The sequence below is a fragment of the Pseudophryne corroboree genome, chromosome 4 (assembly GCF_028390025.1).
Source record: "Pseudophryne corroboree isolate aPseCor3 chromosome 4, aPseCor3.hap2, whole genome shotgun sequence".
Classification (NCBI taxonomy): Eukaryota; Metazoa; Chordata; class Amphibia; order Anura; family Myobatrachidae; genus Pseudophryne; species Pseudophryne corroboree.
The window spans coordinates 381655381-381682434 of NC_086447.1; the positions used below are offsets into that span (position 1 = coordinate 381655381).

Consider the following 27054-nt stretch of genomic DNA (forward strand, 5'->3'; position numbering starts at 1 on the left):
AATACGATTTTTAGTAAATATACCCCAGTGTCGGGTTTTTCCTGCCTGACTCAGAAATTAGAACGTGAGAATCCTAATGGGGTTAGGATTCCATATTAGTTGCTGCTCATCACCGACATTTTCACTCCAGCATTGGAGAGTGTAGAGAGAGGACGTGTTTCCATCATCAGTGTCCTGCATTAGTTCAGTGTTAGTGTCTTGCGCTGCATCAGTCCAGTCACAGTGGTTGTGTCCTCTGCTGCTATATGTCCAGTGCTGCTGTGTTGTGCTGCATCAGTCACAGTGGTGGTGTCCTCTGCTGCCATATGTCCAGTGCTGCTGTATAAGTCCAGTCTAGTGGTGCTGTGTTGTGCTGCATCAGTCCAGTGGTGGTGTCTTGTGCTGCATCAGTCCAGTCACAGTGGTGGTGTTCTCTGCTGCCATATGTACTGTGCTGTTGTATAAGTCCAGTCCATTGCAGTGGTGCTGTGTTGTCCGGCATCAATCCAGTGGTGGTGTCCCTGTGCTGCTGTATATGTCTAGTGGTACTGCCATATATGTCCAGTGATACTGCCTTATACACATGTGTCCACATACATCTTTGCTATATCCTGCCATGTATGGCTTGGTTTAACATACTATAGACTCAGAGATTTAGCCATGCCTGGTGATTTTACTTAACTTGATTCTTTAATATGTTACTTAATACATATTCTATTATGGCAAACAAAAATTTTAAAATCCATCCACTCGTTTCTCATGAAAAACAGCTTAGCCATGTTTTGCATGTTGTGCCAAATTTAGCAAATTAGCAAAGCTGTAAGTGGACAAATCTGTATGTCCAGCAGTACTGTCATATAAATCCAGTAATCCTGCCGTATAATTCTAGTAATCCTTCCATATAATACCAGTGGTACTGGCGTATACAGATGTGTCCATGATTACCTTTCTGCAGTGAATTTGGCAGGACATAAATTCCTTGTGTTGTTGTGCTATGATGTTGTGCCATGACAATTCACAGTTTCACCACTGGGTGGCCAGTGAGTCACCTAATCTAGCTTTCCACCTATATTTGCTGTAGAATAGATACTGTAATCTGATGTATGGCCACCTTTAGAGTCTAATTCATAATTGTGCAGGTGTAAAAATCTCAGTGTGAGAGGCCTTTGAAGTAGACTCCTTGGGGGTACAGATAACACGTATCCTGGCTGGGGGATGTTATGTTGCTCAGAGCACAGAGGTGAATGAAGTCTAAAGTGAAATTAAAGAATAAGAAAAACCTAATAGTGCTACAGAGTAACAGAACATATTATAAGATTTTACAATTATAAAATATTTCCAAATAAAGAGTATAAACATACCGTAAGTGGAGAAAATGAATGCAATCATTACCAGCAGATAAATGCCAGGGAAGACGGCTTTCCATAGCAATCTGCTATGGAAAGCCATTCACTCCCGCTTACATCACTGGGCAGGGGGAAAATCGCTCAGTGTGTATGCGCTGAGTGATTTTCAGCCCAGCGATGTCAGCGATCACACAAGCCTCCTGCTCTCTTAAAGCAACCCTGCTTTCATCTATTGTTTGCCTCAGCACACAGGTGGAATGAGAAATGAATTTGGACACAGTTGGTAAGATGTACTAAGCCTTAAAAAGTGATAAAGTGAAGGGTGATAAACCTTTTTTTTTTTCAAACACAGCCTGTGACATGGCAGTAAGGAGCTGATTGGATGGTACTTTATCACTCTCCATTTTATGACTTTTTAAGCTTAGTACATCGGGCCCAGTGCAATGTCCCCAGACAGACAACTAATTAGGTTTCCATTTGCTCCCCCCCTGCCTTTTGTTAATGCTAATTGATGTTGTATTGAGACTTTTGTACAGTCTCTTACTCACAAAGTAGCACATGTACTGTAAAGGGTCAAATACTCCTGGCACTTGGTTGGTGGTGCTCCCAGAAAAAATAGTTTAATAAACTGTATAAATGGAAAATCTTTACATAGGAGGTAAAGACAAAAGGAGACTATAAGTCTGTTCTAGGGCACACTTGTCAAAAAAAATTAATGAAATATTACTTTTAATATTCACAATTAAAATAGATAATCTCACAAAGCGATATGGCGACATGTAAAAATTTTAATCATAACTTTTGGTACAGTTATCAAAATTTGTAATCGCAAACTTTTTGATACGGTAATCCAATATATCATAATGAAATATATGCGGTATTGAAATATCAAAAACTCTCTCAGAGGTGTATTACCTCGTTACAATACTTTGAGAGAATTGGCTTCTCTATACTCACACCTTAACCGCCAAACAATTGCAAACCATTACAAGTAGTGCCTTTTAATTAGTATCATCATTTTCATATAAAATCTGTGTGTTGAGTTTGTATGAACTCTCCATCAGCCCATCATAAATCATAAGGGAAGAGACTTTTGCAAACATATAGGCAGCATTGATCTAAACATCAGAGTTAATTTATTGTGGCTTTTTATGAAAATTTTCTCACAATGGTGTTTTTTATTTCCCCCTAAATGCTAAAAAAAATGCAATAACCCTAAGGAAATTGAATGTGGTTGATTAATTCAGTGATGAAACACTACAAAATGAAGAGTTTGTCAACCTAATTGATCAATAACATTCTGCAATTAAGGCAACAAACATACTGTTTAGACAAAATATGTTTGTAGTCCTATTTGCATATTTTCCCTTTTACCTGGGATGCTCATGTATTACACAGGTTCTGTGGCTGACTGACTTCAAGCCTACATTTCAGCTGGTTAAAACTAGAGATGAGTGGGTTTGGTTCTCAGAGAACTTCACGCTCTGAGTCTGGATACGAGCCTGGCTTGGGACTTCCCACCAGACTCGGAAACCAGAACGAGGCAAAACGTCATCATCCCGCTGTCAGATTCACATGGGATTTGGATTCCATATAAACAGTTGTGTGTCACCACCATTTTCACTCCAGTCCTGGAGAGTGTAGTGAGAGGACGTGTCTCCTCAGTGTCTGTGCAGGAAAGTGGCGTGGCGCATGGGTGGGGTGGTGGCCTGCTCATTTGTATCAGTCCAGTGGTGTTGTCTTGTGCTGCATCAGCCCAGTCACAGTGGTGGTGTCCTGTACTACCATAAGTCCAGTGCTGCTGTATAAGTCCAGTCCAGTGGTGCTGTCTTTTGCTGCATCAGTCCAGTGGTGGTGTCCTGTGCTGCCAAAAGTCCAGCAATGCTGCCGTATAAGTCCAGGTTTACTGCCGTATAAGTCCAGTCCAGTGGTTTTGCCATATAAGTCCAGGGGTGCCATCGTATAAGTCCAGGGGTGCCACCATATAAATCCAGGGGTACTGCCATATGAGTCCAGGGGTACTGCCGTATAAGTCCAGTTGAGTGGTGCTGCCATATAAGTCCAGTGGTGCTGTCCTGTGCTGTACAAAATCTATGCCAAATAAAGGGGTTATTAATATTTAATCCAAATAATTTTTACAACGTTTGACCTGTGTGGTGTAGGGGTACGCTCTCCTGTGCTGCATATTGTTATATAACTCCAGGAAAATAATGGGGAACAAAAATTTGGAGGATAAAATAGGGAAATATCAAGAACCACTTCCTCCTACTGATGCCGCTGCTGTTGTTGCTGCTGGGAGTCGATCATCATCCCAGAGGGGAAGTCGGAAGACCACTTGTACTACTTCATCTAAGTAATTGACTGTCCAACGGTCCTTTGTGAGGAAGATGAAATATCACAGCAGTCATCCTGTTGCAAAGTGGATAACTGAGGCCTTGACAGCTATGTTGGTGTTAGACGTGCGTCCGTTATCCGCCATTAGTGCAGTGGGATTTCGACAATTGATGGAAGTTGTGTGTCCCCAGTACCAAATCCCATCTAGATTCCACTTCACTAGGAAAGCTATTCCCGGACTGTACAGGGACATTAAGAAAAGTGTCCTCAGTGTCCTGAAAAGTGCGGTTGTACTTAACCACACACATGTGGACAATAGGAGCAGGGCAAACTAAGAACTACATGACTGTGACAGCCCACTGGGTAGATGTATTGCCTCCCGCAGAAGCACCAGTAGCAGCATCTCACAAACGCCAGCTCGTTCCTAGGCAGGCTACGCTGTGTATCACCGGTTTCCGAATGAGGCACACTGCTGACAATCTCTTATGGAAACTGAAGGACATCATCGCACAATGGCTTACCCCACTTAGACTCTTCTGGGGATTTGTGATATCTGACAAAGCCACCAATACTGTGCGTGCATTACATCTGGGCAAAATCCAGCACGTCCCATGTTTTGCACATACAAATAATTTGGTGGTGCAGAATTTTTTGAAAAATGACAGAGGCATGCAGGAGATGCTGTCAGTGGCCCGAAAAATTGCGGGCCACTTTTGGCATTCAGCCACCGTGTGCCAAAGACTGGAGCACCATCAAACACACCTGAACCTGCCCTGCCATCACCTGAAGCAAGAGGTGGTAACGAGGTGGAATTCAACCCTCTATATGATTCAGAGGATGGAGGAACCGCAAAAGGCTATTCAATCCTATACATCCACCTATGATATAGGCAAAGGAGGGGGATTGCACCTGACTCAAGCGCAGTGGAGAATGATTTCCAACTTGTGCAAGGTTCTCCAACCCTTTGAACTTACCACATGTTAAGTCAGTTCAGACACTGCCAGATTGAGTCAGGTCATTCCCCTCATCAGGCTTTTGCAGAAGCAGCTGGAGAAATTAAAGGAGGAGCTAAGACGGAGCGATTCCGCAAAGTACGTGGGACTTGGGGATGGAGTCCTTTATTCATTTTGCCAGGATTCAAGGGTGGTCAATCTGTTGAAATCAGAGCACTACATTTTGGCCACCATGCTCGATCATAGGTTTAAAGCCTACATTGTATCTCTCTTTCCAGCAGACACAAGTTTGCAGAGGTTCAAAGACATGCTGGTGAGAAAATTGTCAACTCAAGTGTAACATGACCTGTCAACAGCTCCTCCTTCAATTTCTCATGCAACTGGGGCTGCGAGGAAAAGGATAAGATTTCCAAGCCCACCCACTGGTGGTGATGTAGGGCAGTCAGGAGCAAGTGCTGACATTTGGTCCAGACTGAAGAACCTGCCAACAATACTGACATGTCTACTGTCACTACATATGATTCTGTCACCTTTGAAAGAATGGTGGAGGATCATATGAGTGACAGCATATCAGACAGTTCTTATGTATACTGGCAGGAAAAAGAGGAAATTTAGATGCACTTCCACAAACTGGCTTTATTTTACCTAGGTTACCCCCCCTCCAGTGTGTACTCCAAAAAAGTGTTTAGTGCAGCCGGTAACCTTGCCAGCAATCGGCGTAGGAGGTTACTTCCACAAAATGTGTAGAAGATGATGTGAATCAAAATTAATCATAAATTCCTCCAGGAAGACCTTTACCAGCAATCGCCTCCAGAAAGTACACAGGGACCTGTGATGGTGGATTCCAGTGTGGATGAATTAATACTCTGTGAGGAGAAGGATGTACACACTGAAAGGGGTGAGGAATCAGAGGATGAGGTCGACATCTTGCCTCTGTAGAGCCAGTTTGTGCAACGAGTGATTGATTGCTTCTTTTTTGGTGGGGGCCCAAACAAACCAATCATTTCAGCCACAGTCATTTGGCAGACCCTGTAGCTGAAATTATTGATTTGTTAAAGTGTGCATGTCCTGTTTATACAACATAAGAGTGGGTGGGAGGGCCCAAGGACAATTCCATCTTGAACCTCTTTTTCTTCTTTGCATCATGTGCTGTTGGGGACTAGTTTTTTTTAAGTGTCATCCTGTCTGTAACTGCAGTGCCACTCCTAGGTGGGCCAGGTGTTTGTTTTACACACTTGTGTCGCTTAGCTTATTCATACAGCTATCTCATTGCACCTCTTTTTCTTCTTTGCATGATGTGCTGTTTGGGGCCTATTTTTTAAATCTGCCATCCTATCTGACACTGCAGTGCCACTCCTAGATGGGCCAGGTGTTTGTGCCACACACTTGTGTCACTTAGCTTAGTAATACAGCCACCTCAGTGCAACCTTTTGGCCTAAAACCAATATTGTGAGGTGTGAGGTGTTCAGAAAAGACTGGAAATTAGTGGAAATGAATGTTATTGTGGTTAATAATACAGTAGGAGCAAAATTATACCCAAATACTGTGATTTAGCTGTCTTTATGGTTTCCCCCCAAAAAAATCATCCAGATCCAAAACCAAAACCAGCACATGAAAGGGTCTAATCCAAAACCAAAACATGAGCGGGGAATTAAAACCAAAACCAAAACACAAAACACGAAAAGTGCCCGACGCACATTTCTAATAAAAGGGGACTCTACCTGCCGTAATGTGTAAAAGGGATCTCTACCTGCCGTAATGTGTGACAGGAGCTCTACCTGGCATAATGTGTAACAGGGGCTTTACATGGTGTAATGTATATAAGTGGAGCTACTATGTGGCACAACTTGAATAATAGAGATCACTGTACAGCGTAATATGAATTGGTATTATTTTGTGGCCATGCCCCTTCCCAATGAAGCCACACCCCTGTATTTATGTTGCGCACCTATGGCACGCAGTGGCCCTATTTTGTATATGCGGAGAGATGCTTTTTCTTGCACACAGCGCTAAAATGTATAGTTATGGCATTGTATGATGCAACCTATACATATTGTGTGTGTGTGTGTGTGTGTGTGGGGGGGGGGGGGGGGGCAGTGCACCAAAGATTAGGCCTAGGGTGCTGACAGACCTTGCACCAGCACTGTTCCCAGGGACTTCTTTATGTCAACAGTGCTGGATGCTGTGGGACTCTGGAGGTGTAAGTGTGAATTTATGGGCGCATGATGTGTGTTGTGATGGGCGGTAATAGCCCTCGTGTACAGCACACTTTGCACCCATTATAGATGTGCCTATGTGTAGATCTCTTCAAGTTAAAAGTGCAACTTTTTATCCTTATTCTGACATACAGTATTTAATATCAGAAAGCTTTTGTATTTTTGTACTTAAAGAAGATATTGAACCAAAGTGTTTTGTATTTTCATGAATGCATCTGCTTTATCCCTTGCATTTACTACCACTGTTTTTACAGGTTTTTTTTTATAAGATTTGCTACAACACAGCAAACATATATGCCTATCCACTAGTTGAATTTTATGGATATAGATTTAATTAATTCAAAGGTGGTTGGAAAGTCATATCTTGAAAATTCTTTCAGAGACCCCTTTCAATTAGTATGAATCTTCAAGCACTTCATTCTAAGTATATTTGAGGTCATTGACAGATGAAGAATAATGTCATCTACTATACTGTAGCTCATAAATAATCTTACCCAATTAAAGATTTCTCATGCACAGTATATTATTGTCAAGACATTTTTTTGCAGTAAAAAACTATTTGTGTTGCTTTTATTTTCGATGCTAATTAAAGCAAAGCAAATATAATACAAATATTAAAGCAAAGAATATAATACAAATATTGAGTCAGAGTACATTAAACTGGTCATTTTGATTAATTTCTCAAAAATAAGTTTTGATACTCAAAAGAGGATCACATGAGTTTGAAATGACAAGCCTAGGAAAATTTGTTTAAAAATATGTATTTCAGGTATAATAGTACTTTTGTTATTGTTACATCTTACATCAGCCAAGGGGAGCAATTAAAATAGTGGTGATTCATATACAGTATACACATGTAATTGTAGCCATGCTCATCTTTGCTGTGGTGCAGTATGCTCCAACACGGCTTGCTACATGGCATGCCAGGCTGCAACTCGTTGCAACTGGTGATCACTCCATTAATTACTAAAGGAATTAATGAAGCGATTGCCAGCTGCGAATAGTAGCAGCATGGCATGCCATGCAGCATGCTGTGATGCAACATTCCACATTGCAGTAAGATGAGCATGGCTACAAACACACAAACCCACACAAACATATATATATATATATATATATGTGTGTTACAATAGAAGATTTGGTGCCAAAGGGTCGTATCAACACCCAATTTCAAACAAAACCCTTAATTGGTTTCAAAATTTAAAACATGTACCATCATAAAAATTTATTGAAACAACATAATGACAAATTCAATATGAGTATTAATAAAGAGGAGTTGTGTTGTTCCACACTTATAGCAGCACGACTTTAAGTGTTGAATACAATTGTAGGTGATTCACTATAATCTCCTCCTTCTCCTTAATGTTGATTCAGAGATAACATCACAATGAAGATAACTAACCCAATGCGTTTTGTCTTGTACCAAGACTTCATCAGGGGTACATCTCAACTGACTGGTACATATAGTCATTAAACGAATAACACGACTTGACAAATCATTCATATGTGCTTGGTGGGAGATCCCATATATCACTGGGACTTTTAGTTGGACAATCAGTCTGGCCTTGTAGTAAGGCTACTGTATTTGCATAAGAAAATTCAGATACTCAGGTACAGAGGAAAATCGCATATGTAAGGAAACCTCTGTGGATCTGCAATAGAAGCCTAGTACCTGTGCACATGATGTAACATGTTACTATTATGTTTTAAATTTTGAAACCAATTAAGGGTTTTGTTTGAAAATGGATGTTGATATGACCCTTTGGCGCCAATTCTTCTATTGTTACATATTTTTATCATTAGTTCCTCCTAACAGGGAACTTAGTTGAACTAGGCTGCCATCTTTAAATTGCCTTTTCTATCAATCATAGTGATCGTATTAATTAGAATAATCCACTAGTGCAGAGGGAGAGTATTTGGTTGATATATATATATATATATATATATACACACTGTATATCTCCTGATGAAAATGTATTTATATGAATTGAAACTTTTATAGCCAACCGGTTTACACAGTCTTTTTTTCAACTGTAAAGCCTATGAGTAATGCTTCCCCTGTAGCCATACAGCCATAACATTAAAACCACTTGCTTAAAATTGGCTAATCATATGTACGACATTCTCATGATCATTGGGTGGCCCCGTTAATGAGCACTGGAGTTGGGACCAGGTGGGGAGCCCCTTTAGGCAGACAGGACTGGATGCAACAAGAGCAATGGTAGGTGACTGCACAAGTGCCTATGCAGGGACTAGCACCCTGGAAGACCGCCTTGGTTGCACCACGCTAGTTATGACCCTGTTTACACTCTTCTATCTCAATAGTTCCAGTATTTAGGCACATTTGTTCTATGTACTTTATACACACAATAATTACATATGATTTAAAACTCTGCTTATTTCCTGATGCTGTCTATCTCCCCAATCTAATAATGGACAAAACATGCCTCTAAAGTACATGCAGCTCTCTGAGCTTTTATCTGCTGCCCCCTGAAAATTCCAGCTTTAAAGGTTTATGTAATTACCTATGATTTAACTGCTAGATATAAAGCACGAATTGAACAAAAACACACATTGGTTTTGAATTTTAAACATTTGCTGTAAATCGTTGACAGATACCATCTGCCTGCAGCTAGTAGGCTATTACATAAGTCTATTAAGCATAACCTTTAATTATTAAGGTTAAAACTGTAACTGTACAATCGACTTTGGGTTTTATATTCATAGTTGTAGGCTTAATGATAAAAGTGATGTTTTATATGCCCCAATGTTACATGTGTTTGCCTCACTATGAGAAGACTTTCCTTTCTTCTCTCTGAGATATCAATTCTTATAATGTCTTATTCTTGCGAACACCTATCTAATTATAGTAACTGAAGCTTTGAATTATTCAATATATATCAAAATAATATAGGGTACAGTGGCTTCACTATATTGTATGTTTCTCCGATAAGCTTTTCCCCTGCTGTGTTCATATACTCCATATTGTTAGATTCAGTTGTAACACTTGTTTAAAATGCCTGCTGACATGTTACAATACATAGCCTCTTTAATTAAATGTAGAGTATATTACTGTATGTTGCTGAGACTGAGTATAATGTGCTGCCCTTATGAAGTTTATAGAGCTACCCATAAAACAGTTTACTTGTATTATGTTGCCTAACACTGCCCTAATCCATTATAGTTTAACTTTTCTTGAGTGTTCCCAAAAACTAGTTATGAGAGAATTGAGGTCGAAATGAATATTGGAAATCAACACAATAGCGGAAAATAATGGTTTGTTTTATAATAAAGTCCCATTGTAACCTATGGTTTGATTTTAGAGCAATTTGGAATAGTCTCTATGGATCAATATAAAACTTAGGTGTGGAACAAAAGATCAACAGTTTCTAAACAGACAGTCAATAGGTCAACACCATATGGTTGACAGTCAATAGGTCGACAGGGTCAAAAGATCAAAAGTCCAACATGGATTTAGGTCAACATGCTCAAAAGGTTAACAGGGTCAAAAAGTCAAAAAGCAAATGGTCAACAAAAAACACTAAAACACTAAAATACTAACACTAAAAATCATAAAAAAATATTGAAAAACTGTGTTGACATTTTTGTCGCCCATTTATATGTAAACCTTTAGACCATGTTGACCTTTTGATCCCATTGACCTAAGTTCATGTTGACAATTTAACCGTTGACCTTATGACCCTGTCAACCTACTTACTGTTAAAAAACTGGTGTTGACCTATTGACTGTCTATAAGTTCATGTTGACAATTTAACCGTTGACCATTTGACCCTGTCAACCTACTGACTGTAGTTGACCTATTGACTGTCTATTTACTGTCTATCTTCCACCTGGATACCATAAAACTCAGGGGCTGATTCAGAGATGTATACAATTGCATTTGGTGTGCAACTGCAAAAATATACATATGATTCAGATAACCTACATTGGTCAGCTATCAAACTTCTCAGTAAGTCTATACTTTTTCAGACACAGTGGCTCTCCAAAGATGCTGATGTCTCACCAGCTGCAAGCAAAGCACAGTGTCTGATTTTGGCACACCTAGAAAATGGTCCCAACATGCTTGTGTCTTTCCAGCCACCCCTGGTTACCTCTCCAAAATGCTGACTATCTGTTATTCGTTTTGTGAATAAATCCTCTATGCATGCGCAATCACTAATCAATCACTGCGTGTTAAAGTGCAGCTTTAGTGCATGCACAGTGGCAAATAATAGCTCCAATGCATACAACATCGACATTCTGTACAGTCCATCTCTGAATCACACCCCTAGTTTTACATACTGTAGCTTCACATACTGTAGCTTCACTGTTAGAATGGTAGAGGAGTCTCAGTGTTGATTCATTTTAATTTTGTCAGATTGCAATTTGTATTCTTAGAACTATTATATACAATGATGCTATTAAACCTGCATATTGTATTAAACAGTTAACAAATAATGGCAATTTAATATTTTTAACATTACATTACATTGTGACATTGTCATGTTTCAGAAAATACAATTAGTGAAAATCAGTATCATTCCAGCAGTGACATACAAAGCAATATGGCATCTTGCCACATGTAATTATCAAAGACATAACAGCTGGCAGCACAGAGTGGGTATACTCTTACATAATAAAATACAATACATTTGCAGTAAGAGTGTCTTACTAATAAAATCTTAAATGTATTAATGTAGCTCTGGTCAGAAAGTGACCTATGTTTTCAAGAATTATGGGTCTAATTCAGTAAGGATAGCAATTTCTGCTAAACAGCAGAATTTGCTAAATCTGCTAAATAGCAGAATTTGCTTTTCCTAGCATGCTGGGGGCTGCCCATCGCTGGGCAAGGCCGTCCAGCATGCTGACCGCCGCCTTATAATAGGTATAAAAACTGAAAGCCAACTTTGCAAATGTTTTTCTCAAACCAGACATTTTCAAGATTTCATTTCAACAAAATAAACAAATCAGACATATGTAAGAGCATACATTGAAAATGTATATTCTTTACAAGTGCAAATACAGATGTGTTCTCTAATATCTTTGCTCAGTGCGCTATACCTGTAAGTCGCATTAAACATAACGCATGAGTGCCATGTGCATCTTAGATGCAATGTAATGCAATAGGACATGCTGATTAAAATGATATGCAGCATTACTATATTCTGTGTGTGACTGCGACTGCATTTGCATACAAAATGTTATGAAGTGTGGCATCTTCGAATATAGGTATGCTGCATATAATTTTAATCAGCAGAAGCTGCTTGCGCATCCTATTGCATTACAATGCATCTAAAATGCATTTTCAGAAACAATCCCAAAAAAGACGCTCGGCGCTGGCGAGTACCACCACGTCATGATGTGACTTGAAGGGCTGTTTAGCATGACAGCAGCAAGGATGTAAGAGGACACATCTGTATCATACAGTTACACAGCAATGCACAGAAAGGAATCCAGAATACAGGGTCCAGAAGAGGCAACTTAAGTATAATGAAATTGGAAAATATTATCATTTAAAAACCTAGCTTAAAAAAAAGTTGTGGTTACAAAAGATCCTAAAATAACTATTTAGTAGACAACATATAGTAAAAAAAAAAATTTGAACCAAGAGCAGGAGTTATTTGTTTATGTTGTTAATATTTGCACTTTGGTTAGGTCTAAAAATGCAAAACTATAGTTTTGCATTTTTAGACCTAACCAAAGTGCAAATATTAACAACATAAACAATCCATAATATTAAATATGCAAATGCATAATCAAATCACACTTAGTTTAAGTGCAAATATTTGTAGGGACCAATTATAAATTATACTGTATAACTAATTCTGGAACACTTCAAATTGCGATGGTGAAAAAAACAGTAACATGCTGCTATCAGTCGCTTTATTGTTTTGTCCATCCTCACCTTTGCTTCTGTAAGAGCTTTCCCATTCTTTCCCGTACTTGATCTACCTACCATCATAATCTACTGTATGATCCATTAGTGCACAGACTATATTATAGGCATACAACTTACCCTTACAAATTGGCACTTGTGAAGCCCATTCATACATTCCATTAGGATTTCTAATGCATGTTGTATTACTGTTCCCAATCATTTGATATCCTGGTTTACAAAAGTAGTAAACTCTTGAACCAACTTCTACACCTGTCTTGTTCAAAATGCCACCATTATTTATGACTGTGTTCAAACTGCAGTAGGCAGCTGTATAAAAAAAAGAAAAAAGAAATATTAATTTGTATAAACATAGATTTTAGAATGCTGTTTGAAAACAAACCAATGAATGATTAGTAATGTTCAGTGTTATTAAATCTGAAGATAGTAACTACCTTATGTAACGTATGTAACACTAATAACTTCAGGGCTCTATAGACCTCACCTCCATGTCCTTTGATTAGATACCACCATAGAAGTTCCTGACTGAATATGGAATGAACAACACCAGGGTTGTAGCAGATATACACTTGATACACTTCTGTCAAAATTGATCATTTAAACAGAAGAGAGAAAACATATATTTGAAAAAAATGGAGCAAATTGTTGTCGAGATTACCATCTAAAACATTATAGCATTGACAACTTAGTCAATCATGAAAATAACAGCAGTGGGTAAGACATCCACACAACTTTCACATGTATCAAAGAATTAGGGCGCTAGTTTCACTTTCTCCATAGTGGTTTCCAACCAGTCCATATTGAATATATAAAAGAGTTTAGCCTTATATAGTTCTAAATTAGATGGGTCTGTTTCTTTTCCCGTGCTATTTCACTAATGATTTACAGTAACTACCTGCATCCATTAGTATCTCTCTGGCCTGAGGGGAATGTATCAATTATCACTAATTCCTTTGCGAATAGCACATAATTAACAAAGTTGCCTAATGCATATCTTTGAGCTTGTAATAAAGGTTTTTAAGGAGAGGACAATTCCATAAACAAAGGGTCAAGTCTGCCTGTGGGGTTTGTCATTTGGGACTCATATACAGTAGGAAATAGGCATACAGTAGCCACTAAAAATATTATGTGCAGAGTAAAGTAAGCCTTGTGAAACATGTTAAGAAACAACTGAATATGACTTGCTGATAAATGTTTTCATGAGTATTTTAGAGTAAATCATCACAGGAAGTGCCGAAAGAGAGTTAAAACATTAGCTCATTCCTGTATGGACATTAGAATGATCAATGATAATTCTGAGATTGGCATAAGGAATAGAAATACAGTTGTTCTGTGTGGCGCAAATGAAACATGAAGTAACTTATCTAGGGAGTTGCACCAATTTGTATCCACAAACAGTTTAATAGAAGTTATATCATACCCTTAGGAAATTCATAATGTGTTGAAAATCTGACTGTGGCCTGTGTAACTTGCTTGCTCCTGTAACAAAACTCTGCAGTTTCCAGAGTTTGGCTCCAAAGTCCAGGGAGCTCCATAAGTGGCTGTGTTACTCTGAGTGCTAGCCATTACTGCTAAGTGCTATCCACAGTGTGTTCCTCAGATAGTCCCTGCACATGTCACTGCTACTGAATGCTCTAACTGTTACAATGTGTTCCTGCCAATATTACTAGTACTAACCACGGTATCATGTGTGACTCCAGGTGAGTTGGATCTCAATTCAGTTATATTTTTGTATGCGCTATTATCATGTACAGTATCAGATAAGCCTTGATGTGGCCTGGGGGCTTAACCATATCTTTGCAACTACTGTATATGCAACTAAGATCTTTGAATTTGTATAATCATGTAGTGTTCATGTCTTATTGTTGATACTTTTTTGTGCACTGGGAGAAAACTTTTCTCTTTTTCTTGTTTAGAATAACCCCCTCCCTTTCATGCACCTGAGAAGTATTACAAAATTGATTGAGCAGCTTCCTTTTTATATCGTTGATCCTGAAATACTCCCAGTGATAGTCGCTGCTACTGAGCACCTTTGCAGTTTCCAGTGTGTTTCTGTTGTGCTGCAAGTATTATTAGCACTATCCATAGTCTCCGGGGTAATCATGAGGTACTTTGAGAGCTAGTCCCCAATACTGAGTGTTCTCACAGTTTGCAGTGTGTTACTGTTGTGCAGCCAGTATTACTAATCACTCTCTTCAGTCTCCTGTGTGCTGCTGGTCATTATTACTGAGCGCTCCCACAGTCTCCAATTTGTTCCTGTTGTGCTCCAAGTATTAGCTAATATTACTGAGTGTACTGTATCTCAGTCTCCAGTGTGTTTCTGTTATGCTCCATGAACCAGCTAATATTATTAAGCATCGCTCAATCTCCATTGTGTCCAGAACCAGTAACATGACTGGTGGATGCTCCTCACAATCTCTTTATCCTGTTGAGTATCACCAGTATAGTTCACTCTGTTAGCATTCCATACAAGCTCCAGTTTACATCTGTGCTACCAGCATACAGAGTGTCGACTGAATACCCACTGGCTTCTGTGCTAATTGACTTTTCTATATCCTCAAAGACTCTCTATGTTTAATCTGTATTGGACACTCTCTGTAGTCCCTGTCAGTGACTGTCACATTGTGCCTCACTGATCTCTACATGTTCTGCCAGTATCAATAAACCAGTTCCATTTCTTATATGCAGAGAAACCATATTAAATTTTCTTGTTTCATTATATGGACTCCAGTCATATGCAGACCTTGGGTCCTGCATCAAGTCCAGACAAATCACATATCCTGACAAAGAGGCATTTCTATTTAGGCAGTTACTGAAAAACTCTAGTCTCTATCTTTAGATTTATTCATGAGTAGCTGAATGAGCGTATACAGTGCTCACTGTTGTTTAGATAAGAGATGAGTGTTTCTGTAAGGACATACAGTAGATCTTGAGGATAAGTTTCACACTCTTCTACTAGAGGAAGGGAGGAGTGGACTTACAGTATAAAGAAGATGGAAGATTTAAGAATAAAAATAATTTTAGTTTTCAAAGTCTAGATTATTTTTTCTACCATGGTGGTGAATCAAGCAATGACAAGTGACTATTCAGGCTTACTGTAATTGACTGAATGTATTACAGTAAAGGGACAAGAAGAGTAGTATTATGTTGAGCAGGACATGCTCTACTATCTGGCTCATATAAGACCTTTTCTGTCAACATTTTATGTCCCTGTTCTGTTTGTTGTTTTTTGTTTCTTTGTATGATTTGCTTTACCACCTGTCCAACTCTGTAGAATTTTTGGACTCTGTAGAATTGATGTAATCTACAGAACTCTGTAGATAACATAATCTGTAATGGTTCTTCATTTGATAGCCACCCATTTTGTAGGGATTAATGGTCTTAATACATTGTACATCTGTAAAGTCAAGGGTATAGATGTCCTTCATTTTTGCAAGGGGTGCAAACATCACAATTTTAGTAGTCTCCAATCACTTTTTTGTTGAATTCCTGGAACATAAACTACATTACATATTCAGAATGTATGTCAGAACTGAAGAAGGCTTGACCAGAAAGAGTGAATCTATTGAGCATTTGCCAAGGTAAAATGATTATCCAAATAGGATATAGAGCCTACATAAAGTTTTAATATGTATACACAATTCTTGTTTTCCAAAGATTAAAGTGTATTTAACACGTTCTTGTGATAAGCGTTGCTTTAACACAGTAAATATGAAACATTCTAGTTTATGAATTGTTGTCTGTCTCTGGGGAATCAAAGTCTTTAATAGCAATGCTGACCTTAGTAAAAGCAAATACAGCATGTCACCCAGTATGAGGCACCACTTAAGAATGAGACAAAATTCCTTTAGTACTCAGTAAAGGGTTTATGTCCTCTGTTCAGTACTTAACAAACAGTTTAGGAGCAGGATGTCACTGGAGCTCGCAAGGAGCTGAGTCTTGTTAAATACCAATTACATATTTATTAGTTTCACTGTGATACTAAACAAAATGTGCCATTGGCCATAAGTACCTTTAAGAAATAGAGCCCATAATGGAGGATTTTCAAAATACAGAGATTTCCAACATGTGTTTACAAACCTGAATAACGGATTTTGAAACCTTTTTTACTTGTAGCATGATCTGTTGACCAGCGAAGATAAACATTATTGCTTTTACTGGTATAATTTTGTTGCCCTGTTAAATTGCCACTTAAAGCCGCAATGAGTGAGCTTTGTCCAGATGACCCTTTAAAGAAAACAGAATAGAATAAGAAACTCAATTGTGTAAAAATTAATGCATTTAGTGCTCTCACAGGCTTTTATAAAAAAAAAGTATACTTGCATTTTTTGTGCAACAGAAACGTATCAATTTGAACAGAAAAATGAAACACTACTTAGGTTTCACACCATAAACTGCTATATATAGATATACTAACATTACACATTAAGAAGGGACATTGTAATCATAGTTCATACCATATGGATTTTCATATCAATCTAGTATGATTATATATTTAATTAACATTTTAGAAAAAATCTATAGCTGTATGTCTATAAATATTTTATTTTAGGCTTTCAAAGTCTGGTTTTTTTCAAACTAAAATGTAATTTTAAACTCTATCATGTTCAATGTAGCAAGCAAGCATATAATTGGCAATAGCTTAAAAATAAGCTGCAATTACACAGTTTAGTAGTAGTGCATGTGCTTATTAATAGTTAATTTCTTACCATCAAATATCTCAAGTTCATCAAACTGTTTTTCACTTTGAAATGTATCCACAAAAATTGATATATTGTAACCTGTCTCAACCCTTACACTCCAAGAACATGTTTGAGAATTTGGATAGTTTAAGGGATATCCAGGACTTAAAATCACCCCTGATGACTCTACACGCATTTCATTTGCAGGACATTGTGCTGTAAGAGAGAAATCCAAATTATATTTTATACATTTCAACAAAGACTGGATGATACAGTTAATGCAATGATCTGCATCTTTGTAATAGATTATAAAATGGTTATTTATACTATAAGTGATCCATTCATTATTCTATTAGGAAAGTTGCTTATTTGTATTAAAATTGAAAACTGTAATGTTACAGCTTCATGGAATAAGTGCTCCAAGGCAAGGGTACATAGTGAAGTTATCCTGCAACAAACAAAAAAGTTTTTACTACAAAGGGAAGGTCTGGCAGTTTACAAATTATTAGAAATTGCTAGTAAATTTCAAGTAAAAATGCCTCACATAGAATAAGATCATGAAAAAAAGAGATTTAATCTTAAATTATCCAAACATTGTACAAACAAAGAAAAAAAATGTTTTCAGAATTTTAGAATGTAAAATGCATGTAAATATAACAATTTAATATTACTGTTGACTAGATTCCCTGGTTAGCCAAGCCCAATATCATTCCTGGTATAGCTCACTGACCAAACATATACACATTATTTTTTGTTTATAGCATAGTATATATTATTTATCAATAGTCTATGTTGTGTATGTATTGATCCCTGATAACAGTTTATAAATCAGATAGTTCATTAGCCCTGCATTGTACTAGTAGCACGTTTTCTGTTTGTCACCATAAAAAACTACTAAACTACAGAATGATTGTACTGTTTTCTTGTGTCGTTGAGACAAGGATCCCAAACTTTGCTAACCATGGCCTTATAACATATTATGATACTCTAGATCAGAAATATTTACTGAAAAATATGTAACGTTTCTTTTTACATCCTTAATACTATAAATACTATAAAGTTCTCTGAAAACTGGTGTTACTCTATGCAAATAAGTGGTATTACAGCAAATCTTCAGTCCAAGTAAAAAGGTATTAGAACAGTTCCAATATATACTCAAATTGCTAACTCCAAAATATTTAGAATGTGCATCAATGTCAATTTGATAAATATGCTAATCCAGGTTATACAGGGAAAAATAAGTTTAATATACTGTGATGTCCCAAATAGGGTGTATAATGATGATGCTCAATCAATGGGTGTGACCATTGATAAAACCTAACATGACTCCACACGTCACCTGGTGATCAGTTTCCTTAAACCATCATGAAAAACAAGAAATAAGAAAAGCAGAAATATTTTGTTTTACACAGTGTAATAGTTATTATTTGGGTTACCTAAGACACACTATCAGGCACTTGTTTTCCAATAGATAGATAGATAGATAGATAGATAGATAGATAGATAGATAGATAGATAGATAGATAGATAGATAGATAAGATAGATAGATAGATAGATAGATAGATAGATAGATAGATAGATAGATAGATAGATAGATAGATAGATAGATAGATAGATAAGATAGATAGATAAGATAGATAGATAGATAGATAGATAGATAGATAGATAGATAGATAGATAGATAAATTGATAGATAATATAGATAGATTGATCGATACTGAGATAGAGACATATGTTTTATGTACACTACTGGTCAAATGTTTTAGAACACCCCCATATTTCAAGTTTTTTTTCTTAAATTCAAGAAATTCAAGTCCAGTGATTTCCCTGAAATGTCACAAAGGTAAGCAGTAAATGGCTAGAGGTTAAAAAATACTGAAAATCATGTAAATTTTACAGGTATAAAAAAATAATTTTTCAGGCAACAAGTAATGCATAAAAAAACTTAAAGCTGTGCTGCAGCAATGGAAGAAAATTAACCTTGAAAGTTGATGCAAACATTTCCTACAAGTGTCCTAATGTCTGTTGAAGTATGAAGTAGAGGAAGGTATAATGACTCTCAGAGTCAGGGAAAATTGATAAAACATTTTCTCTGGAATTTGAGTGACAAAGAGTTACAATTTCAACGTGATATGTTGAGATAGGATTATTTTTCAACATATACCTCACATAATTTTTTTTTTAACCCTTTGAAAACTATCTCAAAAACTACTATGCCTAGAGAAGAAAAAATATACATGGGTTTATAGCTATATGGTAGTATCAAATGTACAAGTTTTCATGAAAATTTGTAACTCTAAACTACAGGTAGCAAAAGTGATATCACACTTCACAACTTTTAGTTGATACATCCTAAAATATGTTGAATTGGTTTAATAATAGAGATACTGCCAGCCAAACAAAAACAAAAAATATTCGCCCTTTAAAGATAAGCTACACTACCAGATAACAAATGTTCATTTGTGGTGACTGAAAACCCTGCAACTCTTTAAATCATATGTCCAATACCTATAGCTGTTCAAAAGAAAAGGATTGTGGTTAGATGTAACCCAGATTTTTGCTAAATCAATTAATGGTTTCCAAGCTGCCATGCCCTTTATGACCAAATTATATTTCAAAAGTGAAAGGTAGTAAAAATAGACATGTTATTCAGCATAACAGAATCTAGGAATGTTTCCAATTTTTACAATGGACCTTTCTGTTGGGTAATATAATTATAGACCTTTTTGCCAAGCCGCAGACAATAAACTTTAGCACTTCCCTTAACTGAATGATCAATGACAAAAGCATAATTATTGTTACTATCAGGAAGTTAGTAAAAATAAAACAGAAGAAATTTTGTATGCATTAAATTATTTACAGAGTACATATTCAGCTTTGAATATATAATGTGCAATGATCACAGCCAGACCATTAACATTTATAGCACAAATGCATTCTGAATATTCTATTTTTAAGCATAATATTTAAATATAATGTAAATGAACTGTGAGTACCTTAAATACACTGTTTTGGCAAAGATAAAAAAGTTTAACATTTGGTGTACAAATAGATTTGAAAGAACTGAACTATATTATGTTTAATTGTATTTCTGTGAACAAGCCTGTAAGATGAGGTTTTCTCATTATGACATTCTATATAAGAGAGAAAATAATGCACAACTTTATATATGTCTCAATTAATAAAGGTCATATTTACCATGATTTAGAGGTACAGTAGTAAGTATCAGTAAGGTATAAAAAAAAAAAAAACATTTTATGTTACGTTTAACACTGCAATTTCCTATTCTTTTACTGTATGTAAATAGCAAAGTAACCTACAGTATGCTGTAAGGATAATAATTATTCTGTGCTAAAGTAGTGGATTTAACACAGTAACAGTGTTCTTCCTATGTGTTAATTTATTTATTGCTTTTGGCAAAGAGACCATTAAGTTCCAAAAATGTGTAAAGGGATCAAGTGAAGACAGGCGATCTAGGAATTTTAAAGTAATTACTGGTCTTATTTCTATTTCTTACCTAATATGCAATTACAAATTACTACAAACCTTTATTTGCTGAACTGTGGTAGTGTGTGTTTTTCACTGAATGGTTATATGAAACTGTGAATTATTTTTTAAAATATAGTCTTTAATTAGTTTTTTGGAACAAACAGTACTGAAAACCTGGATTCTTAGAAACAGTCATGAACCAGAAGAACTGAAAGAACATAACATTACTGTACATAAAATGTAAGGAATAAATATATTGGAATAGTATATTTATTTATTTATTTATTTATTTATTATTATTATTATTATTATTAATTATTATTAGTAGTATTTTAAATAAAGATATATAAAATATTTAAAACATTTGTTTATTTTTATTGATAATTCATTATTCTGTTATTTTAGATTGTTAGCCCTGAAACCTACACCTCCACACATGTGCCATGAGGACATAAATTGTTCTAATCCATATCAGTAAATTTTCTGAAGTCATAGAAACATAGAATTTGACTGCAGATAAGAACCACTTGGCCCATCTAGTCTGCCCCATTTTTTTTTACCATATTTTTACCTCAAACCTTATTTGATCCTTATTTTTTTGTAAGGGTATCCTTATGTCTATCCCATGCATGTTTAAATTGCTCTACTGTCTTAGCCTCTACCACCTCTGATGGGAGGCTATTCCAATTGTCCACTACCCTTTTTGTGAAATATTTTTTCCTCAAATTTCTCCTGAACCTCCCTCCCTCCAGTTTCAATGCATGTCCTCTTGTTCTAATGCTTCTCTTCAGTTGAAGAATGTTTCCCCCCTGGACTTTGTTAAAATTCTTGATATATTTGAAAGTTTCTATCATGTCCCCCTTTCCCTTCTGTACTCCAAACAATACATATTGAGATTTGTTAGTCTTTCTGGGTATGTTTTGTGATGTAGGCCATGCACCATTTTAGTTGCCCTTCTTTCTACAGTCTCTAATCTATTAATATCTTTCTTAATATATAGCCTTGAGAATTGAACACAGTATTCTAGATGAAGCTATACCAATGACCTATACAGTATCAATATTGCTTCTTTATTTCTGCTGCTGATTCCTCTCCCAGTGCAACCAAGCATTTGACTTGCCTTCCTCATTGCTTTGTTACATTGCTTACCTGCCTTTAAGTCACCTGAAATAGTGACTCCTGGATCCCTTCCCCCCCCCCCCCAATTATTTCCAGTATAGTACCATTACTACACTATTTAACCTTTGGATTTTTGTGACCCAAGCGCATTATTTTGCATTTTTTGGCATTAAACTGTAATTGTCATGCTCTTCACCATTCCTCTAGCCTACGTAGTTCCTTAGCCAGTTGTTTTACCCCTCCTGATGTGTCTACCCTGTTGCATACCTTTGTGTCATCTACAGAAGGCATACTTTCCCTTTAATGCCATTAGCAATGTCACCAATAAAGATATTAAAAAGCACTGGTCTAAGTACAGATACCTGGGGTACTGCAGTGGTAACATGTCCCTCCTATGAATGCACTCCATTTACTACAACTCTCTGTTTTCTATCCTTCAACCAAGATCTTATCCATTCACCCATTTTAGTATCTAATCCCAAAACTTCAAGTTTATTTAGCAGTCTGTTATGTGGGAGTGTCAAAAACCTTATACTGTAAGATCTAGATTAGCTTTATCTATGGTTCCACCTCTATCTATTTCTTTAGTCACACAGTTAAAAAAAAGTCAATAAGGTTTGTTTGACATGATCTCCCCACAGTGAATCCATGCTGTTTGGGATCCTGTAAATTGCTGGACTTGAGATAATCTACAACTCTTTTTTTAAGTGTGTTTCCATCAATTTCCCTACTACTGATGTAAGGCTCACTGGTCGGTAGTTGCTTGCCTCTTCCTTGCTTCCACTTTTGAGCTGTGAGACTACTTTCACTCTTTTCCACTCCCCTGGAATTACTCCTGTAACTAGTGACTGGTTGAATAATTCTGTTTATAGTGCTACCAGCACCCCTTTAAGCTCTTTTAGTCTCCTTGGATGTATCCCATCTGGCCCCTTTGATTTATCTACTTTCATCTTTGAGAGTTCTGTTAAGACCTTCTTCTCTGTAAAGGTACTTGTGTCATGTTTTTGAATATCCCTGAAATGCCTTCCCCTCTTGTTCAGTAGCAAATACTGAGACAAAATAATAATTAAGATAATCTGCTATTACATTTTCTACCTCAAGAAGTGTCCCAGTCTCTGTCTTTAGTCTTATTATTCCACCTTTTGTTTTTCTCCTTTCAGTTATATACCTAAAAAAAAGTTTTGCCTCTTTACCCACTGACTGGGCCATTTTCGCCTCAGCTTGTGCCTTTGCACATCTGATTACCTTCTTAGTCTCCTTCTGTCTAACAAGATATATCTCTTTGTCTTCCTTATTTTGTGTCTGCTTATATTTCCTAAAAGCCATCTTTTTTGCTTTCACAATATATTCTTCCTTTTCCTTGTGTTTTTCTTAACACTTTGGATAGAAAGGTCAGTTGCCTTTAATATTGCACTTTTTAATGTTTCCCACCTCTCCTGCACTCTTGCCAGGTTCCTCCACTCTGCCAAAGAATTGCTTACACATTGCCCATACCTACAAAATCAGCCTTTCAAAAATCTAACACATTTTTATTGTATGGGATGAGTCAGTCTGTGTCTTTATGCTAAACCATAATGCTTGATCACTGGATCCCAGGTTTTCACCCACTTTTACGTCAGGTATTATGCCTCCATTTGTAAGTATTAAGTCTAATATTGCATCTTTCTGCATGGGCTCCCTCGCAAATCGGTGGAGGGATGCTCCCTGCATGGAATTAAAAATGCCCCTACTTCTAGTGAAACTAGCAACAGACACCTCCCATTTTACATCGGGAAGATTAAAGTCTCCCATGATTAATACTTCTCCTTTTAATGTTGATTGCAGTATCTGGAGTGCACATCTGTGATGCACACGTGCTCCATTCACTAGAATGGGAGCGTCTCTGTACACTCCCGTGGCGGGGCTAGGTGCCAGATCACCAAGTCCCGCCTGGAGTGCACATATGCGATGGAGCCACACTAGATGAGTGGGGCTCCATCTGTAGGTTCTTGTCTAGTTCCTCTTCCTGACTTGGTGGCCTGTATATCACCCCAATACAAATAATTGACTTATCCCCTTTTTTATGATCACCCAAAGGGCCTTACTTTTTTTCTTCAATACTTTGTATTAAGCTAATATTTATGCTTTCTTTTACATACATTACTACCACTCCTCTGATTCTTTCCATTCTGTCATTCATAAATAAAGTATACTGTATCTTGGTATAGCTATGTCCGAGTCATGATTTTCATTGCACCCTGACTCTGTAATAGTCATAATATCTAGATCATCCCTTGTCATTATTGAAATTAGTTCTGGGATTTTATTTCCTAAACTCCTAGCATTTGCAAACACACTGTAGCTTTTAGAGATTTGTTTGTGCTTTTCATATTCTTAGCTATGTTTATCTCTTTTCCTCTACCTATGTTTATTTAGTTTTGATCTGAATTATATTCTGTTGCTGTGGATATGCTTCCTATTCCATTTGCCTGTAGAAACAATACCTCTGGGTTGGGGGAGCAGATTGCTTTATTCTTATTTAGATCACTTCCCCCCCTCTGCTAGTTTAAATAGTACTTGTTGAATAATCCAAACTGTTCAGTTAGTATTCTCATTCCCCTAGGAGATGGGTGCAGGCCATCATTTTTGTATAAGCTCCTACCTTGCCAGATGGTGCGACTATGGCTTATAAATCCAAATCTCTCCTCATTGCACCATGTACAAACATTGAAGTTTCTGATGCGATGAGTTCCTCTTACTGGCAATACTTCTGAAAAAGTTACAGTGGTTGCCACCTGCTTCCTAAATTAATCTTTTATGGGCATGAGTTTAGCATTAGTCAGGTTATATGTCCCTAGATGGACAATGACATCCACCATCCCCATCTTTTCTTGCTGCCTTCACAATTCTAAGCATGCACTCTATATGCCTTGGAGCTGTGGCTTCAGGTAAGCACCTTACATGTTTCTCTACGTCATTTGCATTTCCAAGATGCATTTCTCTAATAATGGAATCTCCCAAGAGAAGTGCAGTCCTTTTTGGAGATATCATTTTCCTGTTCCTATAGTTAATAGAAGTCCCATATCTTGCTGTTCTGTAGTGCCTCTATTAGTTGTATCTGCCCTGCAAGAGCAGCATAGGAGTTTTGCAGTGTCACAGCTTGTAGGAGTGGTCTGTGTCTCTCTGGAAATATCTGCCATTGAGAGCCAACAGTAGTCCAGGCAGAATGTCTTCTGGTGGCTCTCTGATGCAGTGGTGGCCTCAAAGACACAGATATCCCATGCAGTTTATCTATCTCCACCTTCAGCAGAGAAAATTGCTTACAGATTGGACAGCAGCTGTGTCTCCAAAATGCCTCTTGCAAAACAAATGAATTACATCCACTGCAATGCACTAGCCCAAACATTGTATCAGATGCTAATGGTATTTCCAATATTTGTGTTCCTGTTTGTGTATTATAACTCACACTTTTCTGTATTCTAACTCATCTGCTTCTGTTTTAAACTCACAACTAACTTAAAAAGCCAAGCTTCATTTTAGAATGCAAGCTTCTCACAATGACCCTATCTTTACTGCCATCTCATTGTTTTTATACCACTACTGTATCAATGAGTTTTTTTATATGGGAGGCAATCATGAGACAGCCTGTCGGTATCCCGGCAGTCACAATGCCGACACCGGAATTCCAACAGGCATTGAATTACCAATGCCGGAATACTGGCGCCACAGGATATTCTCCATCTATGGATGTCCACGACACCCATAGAGGAAGAATACTGTACAACCTGTGGCAAGCACAACTAGCCACTGTGATCGCAGCGTGGCGAGCACAGTGAGCCAGCATACTGGTGGCTGGGATCCTGCTTTCGGGATCATGACAGTTGGGATACCAGCCGCCAATAACACATACTGTATGTATTCCCTTTATACAGCACACCACATGTTTAGCAGCAAAGCAAAACACAGTCCTACTGACATGCAAGGAAATAAAGGCCATGAAACACATTTCCCTCAGTACCAGTACTCCCTCATCTGTCAAGCGACATATTACTGTGCTTTACCATAATGGATGCTATGAGGTGGGTTTTGCTATCACAGGCAGGCATGCCAAAAGCTGTGCCAGACCCAGGTACTAGGAGAAGGCATAGGGCCTAATTCAGACCTGATCGCAGCAGGTGTGTTCAAACTGAAATCTAAATTGCAGTGTAATAGTAAAGCACCCTGCACATAAACCAAATAACCCACCCAAATCTAACACTCTCTGTACATGATATATCTGCCCCCCCTGCAGTGAACATGGGCTCTCATTCCGAGTTGTTCGCTCGCTAGCTGCTTTTAGCAGCTTTGCACACGCTAAGCCGCCGCCTACTGGGAGTGAATCTTAGCTTTGCAGAATTGCGAACGAAAGATTCGCAGAATTGCGAAAATAAATTTCTTTGCAGTTTCTGAGTTGCTCGAGACTTACTCAGCCACTGCGATCAGTTCAGTCAGTTTCGTTCCTGGTTTGACGTCACAAACACACCCAGCGTTCGCCCAGACACTCCCCTGTTTCTCCAGCCACTCCCGCGTTTTATCCAGAAACGGCAGCGTTTTTCACACACACCCATAAAACGGCCAGTTTCCGCCCAGAAACACCCACTTCCTGTCAATCACACTACGATCACCAGAACGAAGAAATTTCTTTGTTAAGCCGTGAGTAAAATACCAAACTTTTTTGCAAATTTACTTGGCGCAGACACACTGCGAACATTGCGCATGCGCAGTTTGCGACAAACCGCTCCATTGCGAAAAACACTAACGAGCGAACAACTCAGAATGAGGACCATGGTTTTGCCCATTTGCTAACAAATTTGCTGCTATGATCAGATCTGAATTAGGCCCAAAGTTGGGTGAGGAGTGTCCTCTCTCTCCCCATTGCCACTGTCTATAATATGGAGAGGGAGGGCAGGCAGCAAGATCCAGGCCCCCCAGGCCACTCCAACAGGCCTGGGTAAAAAGTACCCACTCCCCACCCCTCTCTGTGTCACTGATTCCAGGAGCACTGGTAAGAGGGTGAAATT

General features: G+C 37.7%; 1 protein-coding gene across 1 annotated transcript in view; it reads right to left on the minus strand.

The window, feature by feature from the left end:
• CSMD1 (CUB and Sushi multiple domains 1) overlaps positions 1-27054 on the minus strand; it is a 2470978-nt gene that overhangs the window by 207722 nt on the left and 2236202 nt on the right. The window contains 3 exon segments of the mRNA XM_063916678.1: positions 12845-13033; positions 16805-16951; positions 17434-17622. Of these exon segments, the coding sequence (XP_063772748.1) occupies positions 12845-13033; positions 16805-16951; positions 17434-17622 (525 nt within the window).